Below are 22,779 nucleotides of genomic sequence, written 5' to 3'. Positions count from 1 at the left end.
TCACTGCAGTATTTGCTCTGAGCAGGGTTTCTCTCACAGAGTAAGAAGTGTGTTAGTGTGTTTCTTGCCTTGTTTTGGAACTTTTTCATTGGCAGAGTAAAAATAAAGTAATTTTTTTTCTATGGAACACAGTTTGACCAGTTAATTAGTAGACCGGAACTAACTGTTGAATAATCTTCCGCACTATGAAAATATTTAGAATTCTGTCTCTTTTTGTCACATGCATTTTACAAAGATATTTTTTTTTCTTCAGTAATGTAATCTAAATTAAAATATAGGTCACCAAGATTGCGTCAAAAACACACACAAAAAATAATAATTGCTTTTTAATAGACTGAATGGCTTTTGAGACTGACGTAGAATTTTCCGACTTTTAATTTCATTTTAATTAACTTCCTTGTTATTAAAGATAAAAATAGCTTCTCTTATGTCTCAGTGATCTTTTATTCCACTTGAGTAAAATACAAACGAAATGCTCATGCAAGAAGTGAAACTGCAGAGCTCTGTAAATTATCCTGACATTTATCATTTCTGAGTGATGGTGGGTTAATGGCTTTCTGCAAGACCATGAGATGTTCCATTCTGAAAAGCAAATGTGAAGAAGATTACAGGTATCCTCAAGTTGTCTTGATCTGCATTCCTGTAGCGTAACTGGTAGCGCTAACAATGCTGAGGTCATCAGGGAATACACATACTGATAAAATGTATACCTTGAATGCATCATAACACACTGGCTGCCAAATTAGTAAATGTGAATTTTCTCTGGGTGTTTGATATTCCACATGCATCTCAATATTTATGTACTTGTTCTGCATTTTTTTTTTTTTTTGAGTCAGAGGAGCCATAATTTTGACCTAGCAGCAACATTGCCAAGTTTATTAAACTTGTTTAGTGCAAGAAGTAAAAAAAAGTAAAAATTCCTTTCATTATTTATATGAATACACAATATTTCTATAAACAAAACAAATGAATAAATTATTTACATGCATATTTTTCATTTAAACATTTTTGAAATGACACAGTATGTAAGAACTGATTCTCAGAAATTCATTAAAGGTATTTGAGGAAACTTAAAGGATTAGTTCACTTCTAAATTAAAATTTCCTGATAATTTACTAACCCGTCATCCAAGATATTCATGTCAGTTGAAAAGAAATTAAGGTTTTTGAGGAAAACATTCCAGGATTCTTGTCCATATAGTGGACTTTACTGGGGTGGATGGTCCAAATTGCAGTTTTGGTGCAGTTTCAAAGAGCTCTACTTTTTAACCACAAATGCTTGTCTTGCACTGCTCTGCGATGCGCCACACATTACGTTGAAAGGTGGAAGTACCGCGGTAGGGCAAAAACTAATTTTCTTCTCCAACTTCAAAATCGCCATTCGGCTTAAAGGGTTAGTTCACCCAAAAATGAAAATAGTTACATTTATTACTCACCCTCATGTCGTTCTACACCCGTAAGACCTTTGTTCATCTTCGGAACACAAATTAAGATATTTTGATTAAATCCGTTGGCTCAGTGAGGCCTCTATAGACAGCAATGACATTTCTTCTCTCAAGATCCAAAAAGGTACTAAAAAAATATTAATTTTAAAACAGTTCATGTGAGTTCAGTAGATATACCTTAATATTATAAAGCGACGAGAATACTTTTTGTACGCCAAAAAAAAAAAAAAAATTATGACTTTTCAGCAATATCTCGTTATGGCCGATTTCAAAACACTGCTTCAGAGCTTTACTGATCCCTACTGGGATTGCGTAGAGCCTTTTGAAGCTGCACTGAAACCTGTTGTACCCCAGTGAAGTCCACTATATGGAGAAGACTCCTGGAATGTTTTCCTCAAAAACCTTAATTTCTTTTTGACTGAAGAAAGAAAAACATGAACATCTTGGATGACATGGGGGTGAGTGAATTATCAGGAAATTTTCATTCAGAACTAATCTTTTAATAGCCAAGTGTGTTAAACAGTACACCCCTCCATGACAATGGTGTTCCCTGGTGGAAGTGGCCTCTTTCAGCAGGATAATGCACTCTGCCACACTGCACACATTGTTAAGGAATGGTTTGAGGAACATGATGAAGAGTTCAAGGTGTTGCCCTGGCCTACAAGTTCCCCAGATCTCAATCCATTTGTGCATCAGTGGGATGTGCTGGACCAACAAGTTCGATCCACAGTGGTTCCACCTCACAACCTACAGGACTTCAAGGACCTGCTGCTAATGTCTTTCAGAGGTTTAATGACCTTCAGAGGTCTTATATAGAGTCTTGTATAGAGCAGCTCGGAGCTGTTTTGGCAGCATGCAGAGGACCAACATTATATTAGCCAGGTGGCCATAATGATTTTGCTCATCTGTGTATATTGCCTTGACCTAGTATCAAATCGGAAATTTTTGCAGTTTTTAAGTTTTGCGGTGTGCCTACACTTGAAAAAATGCTGGGTAAAAAACAACCCAAGTTGGGTTGAAAATGGACAAACCCAGCAGTTGGGTTAAATGTTTGCCCAACCTGCTTGAGTTTTATTTAACTCAACGATTGTTTAAAAATTACTGTATCGCTTTCTTAAAATGAACCCAAAATATTTTGGAAATTTACATGTATTAATATGTGTAATAAATGCACATTTATTAATAAGTTTAATTAATAATAGTTAAACAAAGATTTATTAAATTGCTTATTAAAAATGTTCACCTTTTGATTTTTATTGTTGAGTCTGGTAATTTTGTGTCTGATTTTTAATTTTCAACCTATTTTGGGTTAATTTTAAGCCAACCATACAGTAATTTTTAAACAATAGTTGGGTTAAATAAAACTGCCCAGCACATTGGGCAAACATCTTCAACCTAAATTTGGTTGTTTCTAATTCAGCTTTTGTGGTGTATGTAAAAACACTTTTTAATCATTTTAAATCACTCTACGGCATCTCATGGCATATTGTATTAATATCTTCAAATGATTTTTCACTGTTGTTTTACAGGTTTATCTGGAATATTATGATTATTTTGTTATTGTAGGTTATGGTGTACACAAATATGGTGTACACAAATATGGTTCTCCAGTGTTTCCCTGTTGATGTCTTTCTGCATCAAAGTGTTTCATTTACTATTGTCATATAAAAAGCAGTGACTCAGTCCTTGTCAGATTGCATATACAAGAAACAACAGCACTCTTTTCTTTGTTCTTTTACATGAAAGTAGAATGGACTATCACATGATACTCTGCCTGCAGTACCCATATTTAGTAATTGTCTATGGCACTAAAAGTCATTTAAATGAGGATTATAAAAAATCTATTCAAATTGTAATGAATGTAATTAATAACGAATGTTCATTATGGCTCTTTAGTTTTGCTCCAGACCGGCCATGGATTCAGCATCCCTCTGAGTACTTACAGTATATCCTATTTATGGACAAAATCCTCTGCACGGCAGATTATCCATTCAACTGCACATCATAGTAAACATTCCTAATTGGATTACGAATGCTGTAACAAATTGGTGGTAAACAAATGGAAATGAGTTTTATAAAGCGTCTGAGTTTGCTCAAAGTGAATGAGGGGGTCAGTTACTTCAAGGAGAGCTAGAGAGACTAAACTATGTCCTTCTGATCTTTACAGTATGTACTGTGAAGTACAGTATATCATTACTGTGTTAGCACTGCCTCTGGGACTGGAAATCTGCTTCTCTCCCACTGTCTCGCTCTATGCCTCTCATCATAATCCATGTGTGCCAGTTAATTTATCATTCGATCTGTCTTTATCTGTGCAGATGCTGGGAGCTGAGTGCAGGAAACATCAAATGGATCTACCAGGTCCCCATTCTGACAGCCATTGGGGTGAGTAAAAGCGACGTGAAAAACTGTCAGGTCCTTGATAAACACGGCGTGAGAACCAAGCAGCAGCCTGGGAAACAGTTCAAAGACTGAGGCAATTTACCCTGAGGAGGGAGAAATTGTCTAACTTTAGCTTAACTTTTCTCTTGTCTGTTATTCAACACTGCGAGATGAAAAGAACTTTGCCAAAGAAGGCAAATGTCAGAAGAACTGGCAAGAACATTACCATAATTACAAATTGTACGCGTGTGTTTCTGCCAGTTCTGCCAATTATTGGATGCAGACAATAACATGATTCAGACATGGGCACATTCGGAGAGACTGAAGTGTCTCAGTGGGGGTCCCCACTTTAACTTAAGTTCTTCATTCTAGTTCATTCTGCTCATTTAAAAACAGTTTCAGTTTAATTTTAAAAACTGGGGATTTATTTAACTTGGTTAAATTTAAGTGATGGTTTATAGCTGCTGGTTTAACTTCTCCACCAGTCAACTGCCAAGTTAATATCAGCCATACATACCATGAAGTGATATGCAGTGACCCAAAAAAGTATTTAACCACTTTAAAGTCACACTTAAAAATTAATGAAAATTATGGAACCAAGTGGCTAGTCAACCAAGACCAAGACTCTAGACCTTTTCTCAGTACTGTCTTGCTGTTTTTTGATATTCTACTGACTATAAGTAACTTTGCAGCTAAACGTCAATGAACTCTCATTAGAGTATATGATGGGTAAAAATGGAACTAATTATTACCACATTATTACTTATTGATTATGTAAGTGGCTAAGTGTTAAAGTAGTGGTTAAAATGTTTATTTTTTTAATGCATTGTAACTGCATTAGTTATTGATTAGTTTCACATTCATTATGAAACTGGCTCCAAAAAATTCAGTTTTGCCATCAATAAATTACATTTCAAAACATATTAAAAAAGAAAAGTAATTATAAACTGCTATAACATTTCACAATACTTTGATCAATTTAATGCAGACTTGTTAAGCATGAGAGGCTTCTTTCAAAAACTTAAAAAAAAAAAAACAGTCAAACTAGTGTAAATGCATATACTTTATATACAATATATTTTGTTGTTCAATACAGCATATGCATCAACCATAATTCAATGCATAATAAATGCATTTTGACAGCTGCTTCTCAGTCAAGTCCATTGAAATCCACTCTAAAAAACAGTTCTAGTAAGCTATGAAAAGGAAAGTATTTATCCTTTTTCAGTCACTTTTTTTTGGCACAGATATGTCTGTCACCAGCCTGCATGGTCCAGGAGTTTGATGATAGGTCATATGACACCATCATTTCTATAAGGCCCCAGCCTTCACAGCTGGCATTGATTGCCTGCTGCTTGCTGCTCTCTGGACAATCTACTGCCATCCAGGTGGCAGAGAGGGTCACTGCTGATGTATTCCTGATTGCCCTGCCATGAAGCGAGTGGAGAGCTGTGAGAGTAATGGATCCACAGATGCTAACGCATCTCACCGAAGCGCTTGGATAGACTCAGCCAGGCGAGTGAGTCGTGAGAAAGGACCAAAGTGACACAGGTCAAAACATCTAACCAAATGTGATGGTACTCTGGTTCTAACAACTTTCCAGGGGGTTGTTCATCCACAGATGTATATTCTCATCATTTACTCACCTTCATGTCATTCTACACCTGTATGGTTTTGTAGATGTTGCATCTTCTGTGCAATGAAATTGAATGGTGATAGATTAAGCTCCACAAATGGCAAAACAAAGCATGAAAAAAAAGACTTGTGCAATGTTTTCTAAGTCTTTTAAAGTCACAGACCAACATTTGTGGGTGAACTAACCCTATAAGAATGGATGAGCTCACGGTTAGTTTTAAAGGGATAGCTCTCTCTAAAATGAAAATGTACACACCCTCATGTCGTTCCAAACCTGTAATTCCTGATTTACAGGAATTAAATTGGGGGGGTCATACAGTGGAAGCCAATAGCCAAAACTGTTTGGTTATCAGCCAGATATCTTCTTTTATGCTCCACAGAAGCAAGAGAGTCATACATGTATGGACGACATGAGGCATGAGTAAATGACAGAATTTTCATTTTTGGGTGAACTATCCCTTTACGTCCAGCTTGAAACATTTCCCAATCCCGTTCCCCATATCTCGTCATATGTAAAAATAGCAAAAGGCCAAAAAAAAAAGAAAATTAAATTACAGTGAAGGAGAAAAAGCCTTCATATCACCAGGCAGTACTGGGTGCTTTCCTTTGACTCAGCTTGAGGTGCCTGCAGGCTTCGATAATGTTTTGGCCACATCCACTCACCTAGATGATGCCATCATGACAGTCTGTGAGCAGAGGTAACACCTGCTCTGCCTCCAGATGGCTCTCGACAGGACCAGACTATCAAAGAATCTTTTTCTTTGGTTACAAACTTTCTGAAGGGCTTAGATTGTACTAATACTTAGTGACAATATTTGCTATTCTCAGGCATGCTGGCAAACGGCGAAGCCAGGACTTTTGACAGGGATGGCCGGGCAGGCACCAGCAATCACTTTGTGGTTGCACTGCAGCATTTGTTTACACTGAGTGCAACAGTCAACCTCATCGTACTACCAGCGGTAGTATAGGCTACCTTTTGTACAAATAGCTCACTTCTGTTTACACTTTGTATGAATAGAATCTGTCAATTAGCATAAATAAGATGATATTTTTTTTACTTGGAGCAAAACACTATTTACCATTTTTTGTAACACGTACTGTAAATAGCCATTGTAATATTAAACAGTACTACTTGCAGTAATTGCAATTGTGGTGCTGATGGATAGAGCACATTATGTGCAGCTGACAATTTTGTTTCATTCCTCATTGTACTAATTGAAAAGAATCTTACGCCACTAAACTTTTGAAGTTCAGCTCGTTTAGGTCGTCCCCACAGCTGAGCAGCTCAATTTTCATCAAAGCATCTTCAAGGATTAATAATATATAATAAATTAAATCTTCAATAACAACACTGGGATCGAGTAGATGTCGTTTTTGGCAAAAACATTATTTGAAACTGAATCACAATAACCCTTAAAGGGCCCATGAAAGACATACATGAATTTCAGTTTTTATTCATTTCAAGTGGATGTAGGTCTGAATTTGACATTGTTAATTTTTTTATTTTTTTTTTAGTTTGATATTCATATGATTCATTTGTAACTTTTTATTATTTGTAAATGTTGTTTAGACTTTCAATTTAAGTTAATTAAATAGATCTTTTATTTTAATGTATTAATGGGAGGATACACGTGGCAACGTTTTGAGCAATGTTGCCAGGCAATGTCGCTGACCTTTATATAGGGGATTATGCGTGCATTTTCATGGCACCATAGTATCACACATTTGAGGGATGTGTTTATGTGTGAATCCTATATGCGCATATGTAAATAGACTCATTTGCATTAATTAAAGGTGTAATTAATCTCCATACTTGTGAGAAATTCATTTTTTTATATCCGGCTGATCTCTTAGTGCACATCAAGCAAATGTATTATTCCAGGGAGATGATAAAGCTGCCTCAGCACAACTTCTTTTTTCCACAGCCTTGTTTATAACATGTTCCAGGCAGCACAGCTGGACTCTTTACAAGTTTCACACACAAGGCGAATGATGGTTGTGGTTTCAAAGAGATGATTCCAAATTTAAATTATATGAATTTTGCCCTGAGAAAAAAGACTGAAAATCAGTGACTCTCCCTTAGCTCTATTTCATGCTGATCTACTCAGATAGTGAGATGATGATATTTCACACTGTGTCATTCGGGATCACACATTTACATGCACTCAAAAATTAAGTGATGAATAATTTTTTGAATGATTCTTTTTGGTTTCCGAGATATTTTGATGCATATTTTAACAATTATATGGTTGTAAGATGTGAGACACACTGTAAACCTGTATAAGTTGGGTTAACTCAAAATTGGGAACATCATAACTCAAAAATGTAATGTAACTGATTACCTCAAATTTTTTAAGTAAGCAGAACTATCAAGTTTTGAGTTTGTAGTACTCATGCGTGTTAATTGCTCCTAACTTGAAGTTTTGAGTTAGCTAACTCATGCATTTTGATAGCAATTTATTCCAAATATTTAGCTAATTAACTTTTTTATTTTGAGTTCTTGCAAATCAAATGAGTTATTTGCTTCACTGTAAACACTAAGAAAATGCCAACTTGCTAATTTGCTAACACGTTACCAGTAGCATGGTGTAGGACTTACTAAATGAGTACAACGTCTTAAAACATGTAATTTACCTGCTCTCAAACCAAGCCGCATGCGCTACTTGTCACCATAATGGTAACTCTCCAAAAACCCACATTAACAGAAACTCTTCTAAATTAGCCTAACAAAACATTAATCACTACTAAATCTCCCTTACCATTAATCTTGCGCAAAAAAACAAAAACAAAAAAAAAAACATTATAACACTTAATTTGAGCATTTACTCTCCCTTTCAAGTGCCATGGGCAAAGCATGCTGGGAAATAGAAATCCTTCCTTCTTCCTCATTAGTAATCTATACTTATTATTCAACAATTTTGTTGATTTGACTGTTCTGACACTATTGTATGAGAACTGAACTGAGCTGGACAATGATATTACTGTTTTCTCCAGAGCTGCTGTATATTAATGAACTAAATGAATAACTAACACATTCTGTCATCATTTATGGACCCTCAAGTTGTTCCAAACCTGTACATTTTTTTTTGTTCTGCTGTACACAAAGGAAGATATTTGGAAGGATGTTTGTAACCAAACAGATGTCAGATATTTTTTTTCCTACTATGGTAGTCAATGGGGAGTGAGCTCTGCTTGGTTACAAACATTCTTCCAAATATCTTAATTTGTGTACAGCAGAACAGACATTTTTACAGGTTTGGAACAACTTGAGGGTCCATAAATGATGGCAGAATTTAAATTTTTGGGTAAACTATCCCTTTAATCTGGACAATGACACTGTTTTCTTCTAGAGCTGCTATACAGCCGAAACAAACTTTGTTGCATAATTTTCCTCTTATCATTGTAAAGCTGCTTTGAAACAATCTGTATTGTAAAAAGCGCTATATAAATAAAGGCGACTTGACTATAACTAAAGACAGTGAAACAAGTTTGCAGTTGTTCTTTTTCTCCTCATTGCTGATATGCAGTTCTAAAATACTGAGATAATATATATTCAACACACACACAGTCCTATATAATGCTTAATATTATTCAATCCCATTGTGTATAGATGGGCAAGAATGAATAGGAAAGTCAGATGTATAATGAGAGTAAAATCTGGCCAATGATGATTCATATGTTGCAAACTGTTAAAGCACATTTCCATTTTTTTCCGTACACCCACTGAACAGATGGTAGATATGGGGGTAATATTCTGCAGAAGGGGTCATTTAAATGTGTGATTGCCATGATTGGGAATAACATCATAGTTTTCCTGTGGCATGTCAGAGAAGAGCTCTACGAGTCCTGTGTGGAGAAGAATGTGGTGTTTTTCATCACAAAAAGATATTTCTGCAAACAGTAATTTTGATTGTCTTTTCAGTGCTGTCAGTGTCCTCTTTGATTTTTTGAGGAATAGAAATATGTATACGCAGGCATTGCTGCACTCTTTAAAATAAAGGTTCCAAAAGGTTGTTTTCACAGCGATTCCATAGCAGAACCATTTTTGTTTTACCAGAAAACCTTACAGTGAACCATTCTTTAAAGGTGCCCTAGAATTAAAAATTGAATTTATCTTGGCATAGTTGAATAACAAGAGTTCAGTACATGGAAATGACATACAGCGAGTCTCAAACCCCACTGTTTCCTCCTTCTTATATAAATCTCATTTGTTTAAAAGACCTCCGAAGAACAGGCGAATCTCAACATAACACCGACTATTACGTAACATTTGGGGTGTACACCCCCAATATTTGCATATGCCTTCAAAGCATTAGACAAGGGCAGCCAGTATTAACTTCTGGATGTGCACAGCTGAATCATCAGACTAGGTAAGCAAGCAAGAACAACAGCGAAAAATGGCAGATGGAGCAATAATAACTGACATGATCCGTGATAACATGATATTTTTGTTAACTGTCTTTCTAAATGTTTCGTTAGCATGTTGCTAATGTACTGTTAAATGTGGTTAAAGTTACCATCGTTTCTTACTGTATTCACGGAGACAAGAGCCGTTGCTATTTTAATTTTTAAACACTTGCAGTCTGTATAATGCATAAACACTTCATTCTTTATAAATCTCTCCAACAGTGTAGCATTAGCCGTTAGCCACAGAGCATAGCCTCAAACTCATTCAGAATCAAATGTAAACATCCAAATAAATACAATACTCACATAATCTGATGTATGCATGCATCATGCATGACGAACACTTTGTAAAGATCCATTTGAGGGTTATATTAGCTGTGTGAACTTTGTTTATGCTGTTAAAGGCAAGCGCGAGCTCCATGGGTGGGGGAGCGGCAGATTTAAAGGGGCCTCAGCAAGAATCAGCTCATATTTAATGATGCCCCAAAATAGGCAGTTAAAAAAATTAATTACAAAAAATCTATGGGGTATTTTGATCTGAAACTTCTCAGACACATTCAGGGGACACCTTACACTTATATTACATCTTGTAAAAAACGTTCTATGGCACCTTTAAAAGATGTAAGACCATGTAAAGATCATTTTAAAAATCTAAAGAACCTTTTTCCACTATAAAGAACCTTTTGTGAAATGGGAATGGAAAGGTTCTTCATGGAACCATCGATGCCAATAAAGATCCTTTATTTTTAAGAGTGTATGCAGTTTTAATTTTTATAGGTAGTATTCAGAGCACAATCTGAGCTTTATCTTGCAGGAATGGTCTTTTACCCCCCCCCTGCACCTGAACATTTATTCTGATATGTAAATCTATAATAAAGTGTCTGACTTTTGTGGTAAATGTTGTTTTGAAACACTATAAGAAGTGTTTCTTATGTAAATAATTTTGTATATCTACCCTCTTTAACCTTTTGGAGGCATTTAAGTGTTCATTAATCATGAACACACTACTTTATATCATAATTCATGTTGTTCAGTAACAACAATGCTTCTAGGTGAGCAATGTACTCAAGTTTCTTCATTAATCATTCATGCTCAGCCTAGAAATCTCTAGCATTTGCTTCCAAAACATTTTTTTAGCTTATAAGTACATATGCAAAACAAAAGAAAGTAATATTAGAATAAATTTACACACACAATAATGCATCTATAATGGAGTCCTTTTTGTGTGTGAAATGCTGAATTACAAATACCATAACTTAAATTATACCCTTAAGCTTATTTTCTACTCCAAGAATGCATTTTTTGTCTTATTGATTTCAGACTGAGCTCAAAATCTCATGCACAGACGTCCCACTCATTGTGATTAAGTAGACAGAAATTAGCATTTTTCAAATGACATCTCAGCTCATTTGGGTAAAGCCAGCCATACAAATCACTCACACGGTCATCTGGTGACCTCCTGCGACATGCTTTGTTGTCCAGTTATCCTTAATGGATCAAATATTTATAGTCCTCAGTCCTTATTACAGTTTTTCAGCTACACAAATTGGATGAATTGCGTGAGAAGGGATTTTATCAGCTGTCACCTTTTACTAACTTTACTTATTTCATTCTCTCTGCACTCTCTTTTTCAGCTGAACTTCATCCTGTTTGTGAATATCGTGCGGGTGCTCGCAACCAAGATCCGTGAGACCAATGCAGGCAGATACGATACTCGGAAACAGTACAGGTTTGTGTGTCCACTTCCATTGGGCAATGTTTTTATGCATTCAAGTGCCTCGAAATTGTGAATTCAGCATTGTACCAGCCCAAATTGTCCTGTGTCATTACAGTGGCATCGTCTCTGCTATTAGATTGCTGAGTGTGGAAGGTATCCCTACAGCAACTGTTTATTTCCTTATGTAATTTAGGCAAAACCTTTCATCTGACAGCTTGGAGGCAGAATTGCCTGTGGCTAAGAGATGCGATAATAAGCTTCCCTTCCTACGCCCACTCATTCTGCGGTTTGATTCGGATTATGGTTTCTATCATTCCATCATGTACTGAAATCAGTGTCCCATTTTGAGGACACTGGTTATTATAGATTTGATCTTATTACATGTGGAAAGAAACATTTTTGGCTTCCATTTTTATCTGGCTTTTAAAAAATGCTTTTAGACCCGATAAATGGGCATTGGCATGTCAAAATGTTATTCTGGATGCTCCCTAAAAGATTCCAGTTTGGAGCAAAACAATGCCAATGGATGTCATTTTGTGCCGCTAATAACGGTAATCAATTCGATCATTGCTGCCTCCCTGCTAATTAGTGTTATCCAGAGCCCCAGGTGTCAGCTTGCACAGCTGGTAGGACAGACATGAAGACACAGACAGTTGTGTTTGCAAACACATTATCAAACGGTGTGTTTTGCTGAGCCAAAGAGAGCCCTGGTTAATTCCTTGTCATAATTTGAATAGAAATAAATCTGTAATGCGAATGACCTCGTACGCTCGCGCGTCACATTGTTTGACTCTTATTTGGTACGTCGTTTACTTTACTAGAACACTTTGGTTGATCAAACTTAGACGGGCTTCTGTTAAAAGAGGATTTACACCTCATGATCTTCTAGCATTGCTCTTTTCCAATTATTTTTCATGATTCTTTTCATGACTAATTTGCAAGACATCTTAACCAGTCTTACAGGGCAGGCAAGGCATAGCCATTAAGATGTTGCACGTCTTTATTCTGATTAAAGCCACGTGGAGGTGTGTCATTCATCAAACAAGGATTAAAAACAAACTTTTTGAATTTATAATATCACAACTACCTCAGACTCCGTACTTGGCATCATCGGCCTACACAGATATCTCCCCAAGATCAAAAGAGTTACAGGAAACTGCATTAATAGCACTTAAAGTGACATTTCAGCCAAAACCTATAATTCTGTCATCATTTTTACACCCTGGTACACCCTCTTGTCATTCCAAATCTACTTTCTTTCTTCTGTGGAACACAAATGGAGATGCTGGCAGACTCTTTTTGCATGAAATTGAGTAGGGACAGATGCTACCAATCTCCTAAAAATGAAAAAAAAAAAAAAGCATTGTGTCCATTGTCCATTGTGTCCTATATTCCTAGTCATCTGAAGCTGTATGATAACTTTACAGTGGATGATTTTCAGCAAATGACTTCTTCAGTATCAGTCCGTTCTGACACAAATCTACCATGTAGTTTCAGAAGATTTGGAAATGTAACACTATTTTATGATGCTTTTATGTCTTGAGGAGTATGGAATATGGAAATATAATATTGAAAATAGCAGCCTGAACATTCTGCCCAAAGGTGCGATCACATTAACAAAACTTCTGTGAAACCTTGCAAGTAGATTCATTGGGAATGCATGCTGAATTTTTTGACTCATTTCCCATGTGAAAGTGAGACCCCTATTGAGATAAGCGCATTTTGCCCCGCTGTGATCGCAACTTAATATCTGTCTTTGTTTGCCATAGGGAAAAGAAATTCATACAGGTTTGGAGTGACATGAAGGTGATTAGATAACTTAATTTTTGGATGAACTGTCCCTTTAACTGACAGAACATTTGCATTTCTCTCTGTTCAGGAAGCTTGCCAAATCCACGCTTGTGTTGGTGTTTGTGTTTGGGGTGCACTACATTGTGTTTGTTGGAATGCCACACACCTTCGACGGTCTGGGCTGGGAGGTGCGGATGTATTTTGAGCTGTTCTTCAATTCTTTCCAGGTAATTGGAAATGATGCTTTTATTGCATGAATAGCTAATGTAATCAGTGATCACTGCAAGTCAAGATGCATGTTTTTCTTTTGATAATTCAAAAATCATAAATTCAAATTTGTATTTCAGCATAATTTATATAAATGCTGTGCATTGTAATATTGATTTGGAAGACTAAAAAAGACACAAAAAAAAAAAAAGAAGCTGCTGATGACAGGCAATTTTTTAAAACTGCTCAGGCAATGAAAGTTGTTTTTTAACATTAAAAATTATTTGAAAATATACAACTATCAGAGCAGAAGAAATATTTTCATTTTCAAGAATTTAATGGTCATGTTTTCAGCTATTTAACCTAGGTTGTACAAAATGCACATGGTTATAATTTACTATTAAATATAATTAAAAAGTAACAAGGACCCATGGATTTGGATGAGAATTTCAATTACATGAAGATGATTGTTGCACAAACTGCAAGCAATAAAACGTTCAATAATGCGTAAGACAGAGAAATAAACTGACAGGTCAATCCAATTCACAGCACTCCAAATGGGCTTGACATCTGATGACACACCACATTGATTTTGTCTGAGATGTTCGGCTGTCTTAAATGACAGGTGCTGGTTAGGTTAAGAGTCTATTATCTGGATCTGGATGACACGACTCAATGCATGTCCTTCACATCAAGAACAAATCATTTCCATGTCCACTTACACTATCTTCAGAAACAGCCACACTTCGACAGAACTGGAAAAATGCAAAAGCGTTTAATTTGTTTTTATACTGCAATATAATATATAAACTAAACAGGTGGTCAGTGTCAACTGTAATTAATTAATTACCTACCTATAGTAAGATAATGATTCCAAACCACTGAAAACAGCGTGTGACCAAGAAATAAACATGGCCAAGTGCAAATTCAAAAATATTCCAGAGACAGCGCTACATTATTTCTTAACTTCTGAATCGCTGCCAAACTTACAAATGAAATTGTAAGTCTTTATGAAAGAAAAGTGTTTAAATAGTGGTTGTGAAGAAGAAAAGACTTACTAATCCATTAGTATTGGTCATACTTAAGACCAGTTCACACAAAGAATGATTACTATAAAGATAACCACAAAGATAACTATATTCAGGGTTGCACATAATTTTTTTGGTCACCTGGAGATGTTGTGACACGCTTATCCTAAAAACTTCATCACTTCATCACTCTTCATCACTTTCCTCCTGACTGCTCTCCTCACTATCTTCTTTTCTCTCGAACATGGTAGATGTTAGTTATTTTACTAACATTATTGACACAGACAACAGCAAGAATATTAGGCTGCTGTCACTTTACGAAGGAGAGCACAGACTGAATAACTGACACACATCTGGTTTCTTTCTGAACTGTTCACTTATGACATAACCGAGAGAATACTTGCCGAGACAGGTATTTTGTGTGTATGTGTCCATTCAAGCGCAAGTAAATGCGAAAGAGGAATTCATTCGGTGTTGGAACGCTGTCTGACTGTCTCTTTCTGCGTGTGCGTTTGAATGTGTTAATTGGTGACACAACACAAAACACGTCCAAATGATAAACTTTCACTCTATGATGGTTAAATTTAGCAGTTAATCCGCAACTCGTGTTGTGCCAAACCGTTGGACCTTATCCGTACGGATCACGGAACTTTCGACATTACTTGAACGCACCATTATGTGACTAAATTAGAGTCCACACTAACAAACAATGATGCTCTGTTGTCTGTTGTCTGCCACTTGAAATGCTCGAGTTTTTAAAGTGGAGTGGATTCTGATTGGCTGTCGATGTTTTTATCGTTCATCAGCTGGAAAAAAATCATTCTGAAAGTGAGTCAGTAATTGCAGTAATTCAGGCAAAAGGAGCCCCAACTAAGTATTGAGTGCTGTACATGCTCATACTTTTCATGTTCATACTTTTCAGTTGGCCAAGATTTCTAAAAATCCTTTCTTTGTATTGGTCTTTAGTAATATTCTAATTTTCTGAGATACTGAATTTGGGATTTTCCTTAGTTGTCAGTTATAATCATCAAAATTAAAAGAAATAAACATTTGAAAGATATCAGTCTGTGTGTAATGAATGAATATAATATTCAAGTTTCACTTTTTGAATGGAATTAGTGAAATAAATCAACTTTTTGATGATATTCTAATTATATGACCAGCACCTGTATATTGTTCCTCTGTGCTGTTATCATTGGTGTGGACTCTGCTATTCTTTTATATTTTGAATGATTTTTGTAACTATGTGTTTATCATTATCGTTATAGTTTTTGTCCTTGGTGTGAACAGGACTTTAGGAATAGAGATCTGAAAAAAAAAAAACCCAAAAAAAAAAAAAAAAAACGCCTAAGCATTAAACATTGACACATAACTCTTCCTGCATTATAAATGATATTTCAAATCATGCAGCTTGAGAGATGTGCTGTTACTTTATTAAGTGAAATATTAAGTGTATTTTCTTCCAAAAAAAAAAAAAAAGTAAAAAAATATTTAGTTTTAAGATTAATTTGTGACTTTTTTTGCACTGTGTTGAGACAGCCTGCTGTTGCCCTTCTAACATCTATTTCTGTTTTTTTTTTAGGGCTTCTTTGTGTCTATCATCTACTGCTACTGTAATGGAGAGGTGAGCATCAGCAAAGCTGCTTCACAACAATTTAGGGAATATAGAGAGAATGTGCAATTGCATTCTGTACCATTTTCTCATTATGTATGGACAATTTGGCCACCTCAGTGTCTCATTTATTTGCAGCATCGAACATTGTTTTTAGGACAATTGCACACTTCAAGACTGAAAGTTGTTACCCTGTGACACATTTAAAGAGTCCGTTTCTTAATTTGTGCCGGTGATTTTGTACATTACAGAAACCCTGTCATACCCAAAGTGCCAACTCATTGCAGTGTGTCTCACAAATGTTCACTTGAAGTGTTTTGGCAAGGCAGGTTCTGCGATGAGTCACTGATAGTGGGAAATGATAGGTGAATAACACTAATATAGAAGCACTCATGGGTTTAGAAAGCCAGTTTCCCACTGAAGTTAAACTGACCTCTTTGGGAAAATTAGGATGCTGTCAGAAGAGTGGCTGAGTTTTGGATAAGATTTTTAAACTGGTCCTGACTCTCTGGGGTCATCAGAAATCCCAGGGTGCTTCTCAAAAGGAATAAAAATTTGCTCTTTGGCATCCATCCGTCATGGCACCTATCCATAGCCTCCTACTCATGCCTTTTAAGCTGATTGGCTACATCACTGGTCTCCTCTCCACCAGTGGCCAGTGTGTGGTGGGTGTTCTGGCATACGGCTGCCATCACTTTGTCCAGGCAGGTGCTACAAACTGGTGGTGTTAATGGAGATTCCACCACCCACTAAAGTACTTTGAGTGCTATGAAAGTAACATATTGCTATTAATTTAAACATACTGCTGTTATACTTAAGTGCTTTATCACAACATAGTTAGTTTTAAACAATAGGCCAATCAGAAGAAGCAGTGGGTGGAACAAGTGTTCACCCTTCCAACTGTCAGCTGTTGTTCTTTAATCTGTTTTGCTCTAGTTGTTGTTGAATGACAGAATTAGGGTGGTGCAAAGTAAACTGAAGAATTATCTCCTTTTTAATTCCCGAGTGTGAATTTGAAATTAATTGGCCACACTCACTGAAATAATAATAATAATAATAATAATAATACGTTTTATTTATATAGCACCTTTCAATAATGGACAGGGAAGGATACAGAAGAATAGATTCAAGTACAATAAAATACAAAACAGGACTTAAGAGACATAACATAGTTCGTAGTGAGCGAGTCGGGGTGTAGGGGATGAGCATATTACAAAGATAAGGGGGAGCCAAGCCATGCAAAGATTTAAAAGCGAGCAGGAGAATTTTGAATTTAATACGGTATGCAACTGGAAGCCAGTGGAGATCATACAAAATTGGGGTGATATGAGCAGAACGCTTGGTATGGGTGAGTATTCTAGCAGCAGGGCGACCAGATTTCTCATGGTGGAATATGGGACGAGTGAGCAATATGACCATGATATGAGAATTTTTTCACGATATATATGTATATATATATATATATATATATATATATATATATATATAAAATACATTCATTTAACATCTTGTGTTGTTTTATTAACATTAATGACAGACAAATATTTAATTAGGCTACTGTCATTTTAAGACCGAATCCATGGATGTAACATAGGCCTACTGACATATACCTTTTTTTCACCGACCTGTTTACGTCCACTTAAGCATAACCGACTGTATTTACGTGAGATACTCCACACAATGGACATTTCGACAACTATTTGTGCATTTGACCATTCAGGCACAAAGGAGCTGTCTGAGTGAGCGCTTCTGGTCTGTGTCATTCAGAGCGATTTGCATGCAGTTCGCAATGTGTGTGTTGTCATCATCAATTTTGAAGTATTTCCAATTGCAAATTTGCATTTTAAAAAGCATTTCCAGTTCAATTTTACAGTTTTTCTCAATCGCTTTGGCAATTCTTAACACTCTCTAAATTGTAAGTGCAGTTGTCACAGCTGTTTGCTGAAACATTTATAAAGCGTGCATATGCACAGATTTGAGTGTGTGTACGCTTAAATCCACGCCAATGTTCATATTTATAAAAAAGGTCTTTGACATGGAAAAGTGCTAAGAGCCAAGTCAGGGTCTGAGCAGACGTACGCACTTATTCATTGTCAGATTACTGCAGGTTTTTGGAAAGATAAGCTATTCTTGCAGCTCGCCATTCTACATTAAAGGATTTGGATGATGACTGGTGATCTTTTATAAGTAAATGACATTAATTAGGTGTCGTTTACCATACGAAAAACTGAAACCATTCAGCTGCGCACAAGTTCAAGATCATTTGTGTTTTATAGATTTCACATCTGAAAGCGAGGCGTACGCTCGTTTCTGTGTATGTTCATTCAATGAGTCACACATACGCACATCGATTTCTCTTGTGTATCACAGTGAGATTTTTAGATACAGATATCAACATCAGGTAAAAATTTACTGAGAAAAGTCAATGCTGTAGTAAACAAAAGGAAATTAACATTTGTATTTATAAAGTACATTTACTTTTATAGAAATGTGTTACATGTAAACTGAAAATTCATAGTTCATTTTTACACACTCTATTATGTCTTCCCCTAAACCCACATCTTGCTTATCTTCATATTGCTCTTAAATGACAAGCAACTGTGAATTTTCAGTATGTAACACCTTTTCTTTTTTTTTTCTTTTTTTACAAAAATAATACAAATGTATCTACAGTAGTGCTGTAGCTGCTGCTGTTTAGGGTTGTGACATTCCTCCATGCTCAAAAATGGTAGTGATTGAGCTGGGCAAACTCCATATTTAACCTCCTGAGACCCGCCAAAATTATTATTATTAATATTATTATTTGAATTTAGTATTTTTTCACATCATTACATTGTTTAGAGCATAAGAAACAAATGGGGAAAAACATTTTTGAAAAATGATATTTTATTCATATGTTATGCCATGTAGCCTACCATGGACACCAGGACTAAGTTGTTTAAAAAATAAAATGACATGGCAATGACAAAAACAATGGGATTTTTTTAAATCACCAATCAATTTTTAGGCTTCAGGATTTTTTTAAAACCAAACTTTGTGTAAAGATGATTCTTAAAGCTGCAGTCTGCAACTTTTTTTAGTTAAAAATGATCGAAAACCAACTTTTGAACAAGTACATAACCAGCCAGTGTTCAAAACGATCTAATTATCTTGTCTCGATTCAGAACAGTAAGCTTGTAATAATGTTTTATAATAAGAGCGACATGGCGGATTTCCGCGGGAAATTCAAGCATGCATCAGTTCCTCTGTGCGTCATTATGTCACGTCCATAAACAATCATTTTGATGGTGGATTGTAATCCAGAAAGGTCCAAATGACAATCATCAGTGACAACTGAGATTCAGCCGTAGACAAAAAGCAAAAGACTTTGGACTGTGGAGTGGATACAGAAATCTACAGGTAACGCTAATACACACTAAATAAACAGTCACGCAATGCTGATGTTGTTAACAATAACAATTTGAGAACAATATAACAGTAATAATAATTTGCACGGTTTGACATGATCCGATCTAAGCGATCATTAGATTTAATCATCATTGGCAGCATGATTTATTGTAGGCCTAATGCTTTTTTCCTCAGTTGGTCAAAACAAAAGTGGCAGACATGTTACTTACTTGTTCACATGATATTTACCCGTGAAAATTCTTATATTGGTCATACTTTCAAGACGTAGAGTCTGTGATTCTGAAGTGCAGTATCCACACCGGTGCGGTGACTGACAGCAAACATTAGATTCATCCGCGCTGATGAGCTGCGCCGATGCACAACGCACATACAGATAACTGTTCCGCATATGACTGCAATCGCATGTTTCAAACAGAGATGGCGACAAAGAGGAAAAACTGCGGACAGCAGCTTTAACTATGTTATGAAAGGAACGGAATGAATCGATATACCATTTTACTTCATGCAATATGTGGGTAAAATGGCCATACATGGGTTTTCCCATTCAATACAATGTATCTATACAGTAGCCTACACTGTATCTAATTTGCATATTCATGTGTTCTTGGAGCAACATGCACTGAAAAAAGAGGTATAATAATGAGAGTAATAGCCTAATTGTCAAGATTTTCATAATATTATCTAATAATTAATAGGAATATTGATATTTAATTTCTTTACCTATGCACTTGTGTCTCCCAAAATCCTGATAAACATGTCCTGGTGTCCTCTACAAAGGTTTCATAACAGAAAGTCATATTTTGATTAGAAACCCCATAAAATTTTCCTGAGATGTTGATTAATAACAAACAATTTGAAAATTAATCCAATTTAAATGATAATTACAAATCATATCTCCATAAGAGTGTTAATTTTGATTTTCAGTCATATTTAAAGACCAAGGAGTTGTTGTTGTTGTCAATATACTGTTCCACATGCGCTGTCTTTCTCGACTAATATACGTTCACTTAAGACATAAACGACTATGTTTGCTAGGATACTCGCTAGGACGGGCATGTTGACATAATTTTTGTATGAATGTGGCCGCCGAAGTGCAAGACTTGAAAGAGAACTCAGTATTTGCGCGCTGACTGGAAAAAGCGTGTGCGCGCTTCTGATGAGCGCACACAAATCTTCTCACAGCGCGTGCGAGTTCTCTTTCGCGTCTTGTTCTTTAAGGTTTAAATCAGCAAGGCTTAAATGAGTTAGCAACGTGTGCTGTTCAGTGTTCAGGTCTCACCTCACCTGTGCTCGCGCGCTATCAACACCCGGGTGATGACGGCTTAAATGACTGGACATTACAGCAGACGGCACTCGCAGTTAACAGTTTACAAAGAGTGACTGTTTTGTCCACGCTTTCTGATTATCGTTGTTGTAACGTTTTGTGCGTCCATCGACTGAAACATACATTATATGAATTCTGTCTGTTTTCCACGTTGCTATTTTAAACAAACCATATTAACCAATAGATGCGTCATCATTCGAGATGGAGAACCGTATGGTTCGATTTTTTACCGAGAACCGTTGCACCCCTAATACATATCCGAGTCCTGATCGGGAGGTATTGTCCTCATCCGATCGAGTCTGAAACCACATGATCGGGCCCGATTTCCGATCACGTGATCGGATCTGGACATCCCTAGTTGTCATGGCGAAACCTCTAAAAATTTGGTATCTCTGCAAAGCCCTGAATGTGCTCTTTACAGGACATCAAGACTTAAATGACATTCATGAGGTCAGAGAAAATCACTAAAATATAATGTCCACTACAGAGGACAAAAGTCTCTCCCTGGGTCCCAGGAGGATATGATTCCTATTTCATTACAATGGCAGGCCATTTGCCATGTCAGAGATTTATGGAATATTCATGCATGTCTGAAAGCTGATAACTGAATGGATAATTTTGCACATGATGGCTCACATAATGAAAAAATGTTTAGAAGAATGTTTGTAATGCATTACCAAAAATCACATGAAATGTTTTTTTTAGATAAATGTGGTTTGAAATCCTATTCAAATCGTATTTCTGGAAATCCGTTCGGTCTGACTACTTTCTGTGGTTTATGTGACTTTCTCATGACACGTAATACATTAACATCAGATGTTGTTAACAAGCTTAAAGTCGCTGCAGAAACAAGGTTGTTTTGTCACCATGCATTTCAGCATCCACTGTTCCTTATCATCTAACTCTGATCCTCAGGTCCAGACTGAGATCAAGAAGACATGGACGCGGTGGAATCTAGCATTCGACTGGAAGGGCCCGGTGGTGTGCGGGAGCTACCGCTACGGCTCTGTGTTAACTGGCCTCAACAATAGCACCAGCAGTCAATCCCAGTTCGCTACCGGAGGTCCAGGTACCCGTTCCACCACACTCTTCTCCAGCCGAGTCTACCGCAGCAGCGGTGGGCCAACTATCAGTGCACATGCCACCTTGCCAGGCTATGTGCTCAATTCGGATGCTGACAGCTTACCACCATCTATACCTGAGGAACCGGAGGACAGTGCAAAGCAGGTCGATGACATCCTGCTGAAGGAATCCTTGCCCACGAGGCCCAGCAGTGGCCTGGAGGATGACGAGGAAACTCTGTAGATAATGGTGCGGCGATAGTCAGCTTAATTGGGTGTAAAAGCAAACACGGCATTTGTTAAAGAACAAAAATGACAGTACATCACCTGCAGCGCACACCGCTGTGGATGGCAACAGCACCTCTATAATGGACACTTCCTGCTCAATCTGTGACAGTTTTGTTTTTAACGTAATGCCATATGCAGATAGATTGATATGATCGTGAAAAGACACCTCCACCCATCATGGCCCTGGAAATGCTGATGGTGGGTAAAATTTCTGGTTGCTTCGTGCAATTCTGAAACTGCCAAATGGACAATGTGAATGTTGGATTTTTTTTATTTTCTATTATTATGCCAACAATTTATTTTTTAATACTGGTTTCATTTGCAAAGAACCATGATGTCATCAAGTGATTTTTTTAGTCAAAAGCATGATTCGTGTAGACTGTGGAGGCAATGCTCTGGATAAATGATTGTATAATTGGTCCATCATATGTTGGGGGGATAATACATTTTACTTACTCTAATATTCCATTCCAGA

General features: G+C 36.6%; 1 protein-coding gene across 1 annotated transcript in view; it reads left to right on the top strand.

Annotated features, from left to right (window-relative positions):
- Nucleotides 1–22,260, top strand: part of pth2ra (parathyroid hormone 2 receptor a) — a 68,917-nt gene extending 46,657 nt beyond the window's left edge. Inside the window, exons 9-13 of the mRNA XM_067409925.1 lie at nucleotides 3,763–3,829; nucleotides 11,503–11,597; nucleotides 13,465–13,603; nucleotides 16,194–16,235; nucleotides 21,871–22,260. Of these exons, the coding sequence (XP_067266026.1) occupies nucleotides 3,763–3,829; nucleotides 11,503–11,597; nucleotides 13,465–13,603; nucleotides 16,194–16,235; nucleotides 21,871–22,260 (733 nt within the window). The remainder of the gene's footprint in view (nucleotides 1–3,762; nucleotides 3,830–11,502; nucleotides 11,598–13,464; nucleotides 13,604–16,193; nucleotides 16,236–21,870) is intronic.
- The last annotated feature ends 519 nt before the right edge of the window (nucleotides 22,261–22,779 follow it).

This window comes from Chanodichthys erythropterus, chromosome 14, assembly GCF_024489055.1.
Source record: "Chanodichthys erythropterus isolate Z2021 chromosome 14, ASM2448905v1, whole genome shotgun sequence".
Taxonomy (NCBI): domain Eukaryota; kingdom Metazoa; phylum Chordata; class Actinopteri; order Cypriniformes; family Xenocyprididae; genus Chanodichthys; species Chanodichthys erythropterus.
Note: the sequence above shows the minus strand (reverse complement) of the source record. Positions and strands in the feature narration are given on the sequence as shown.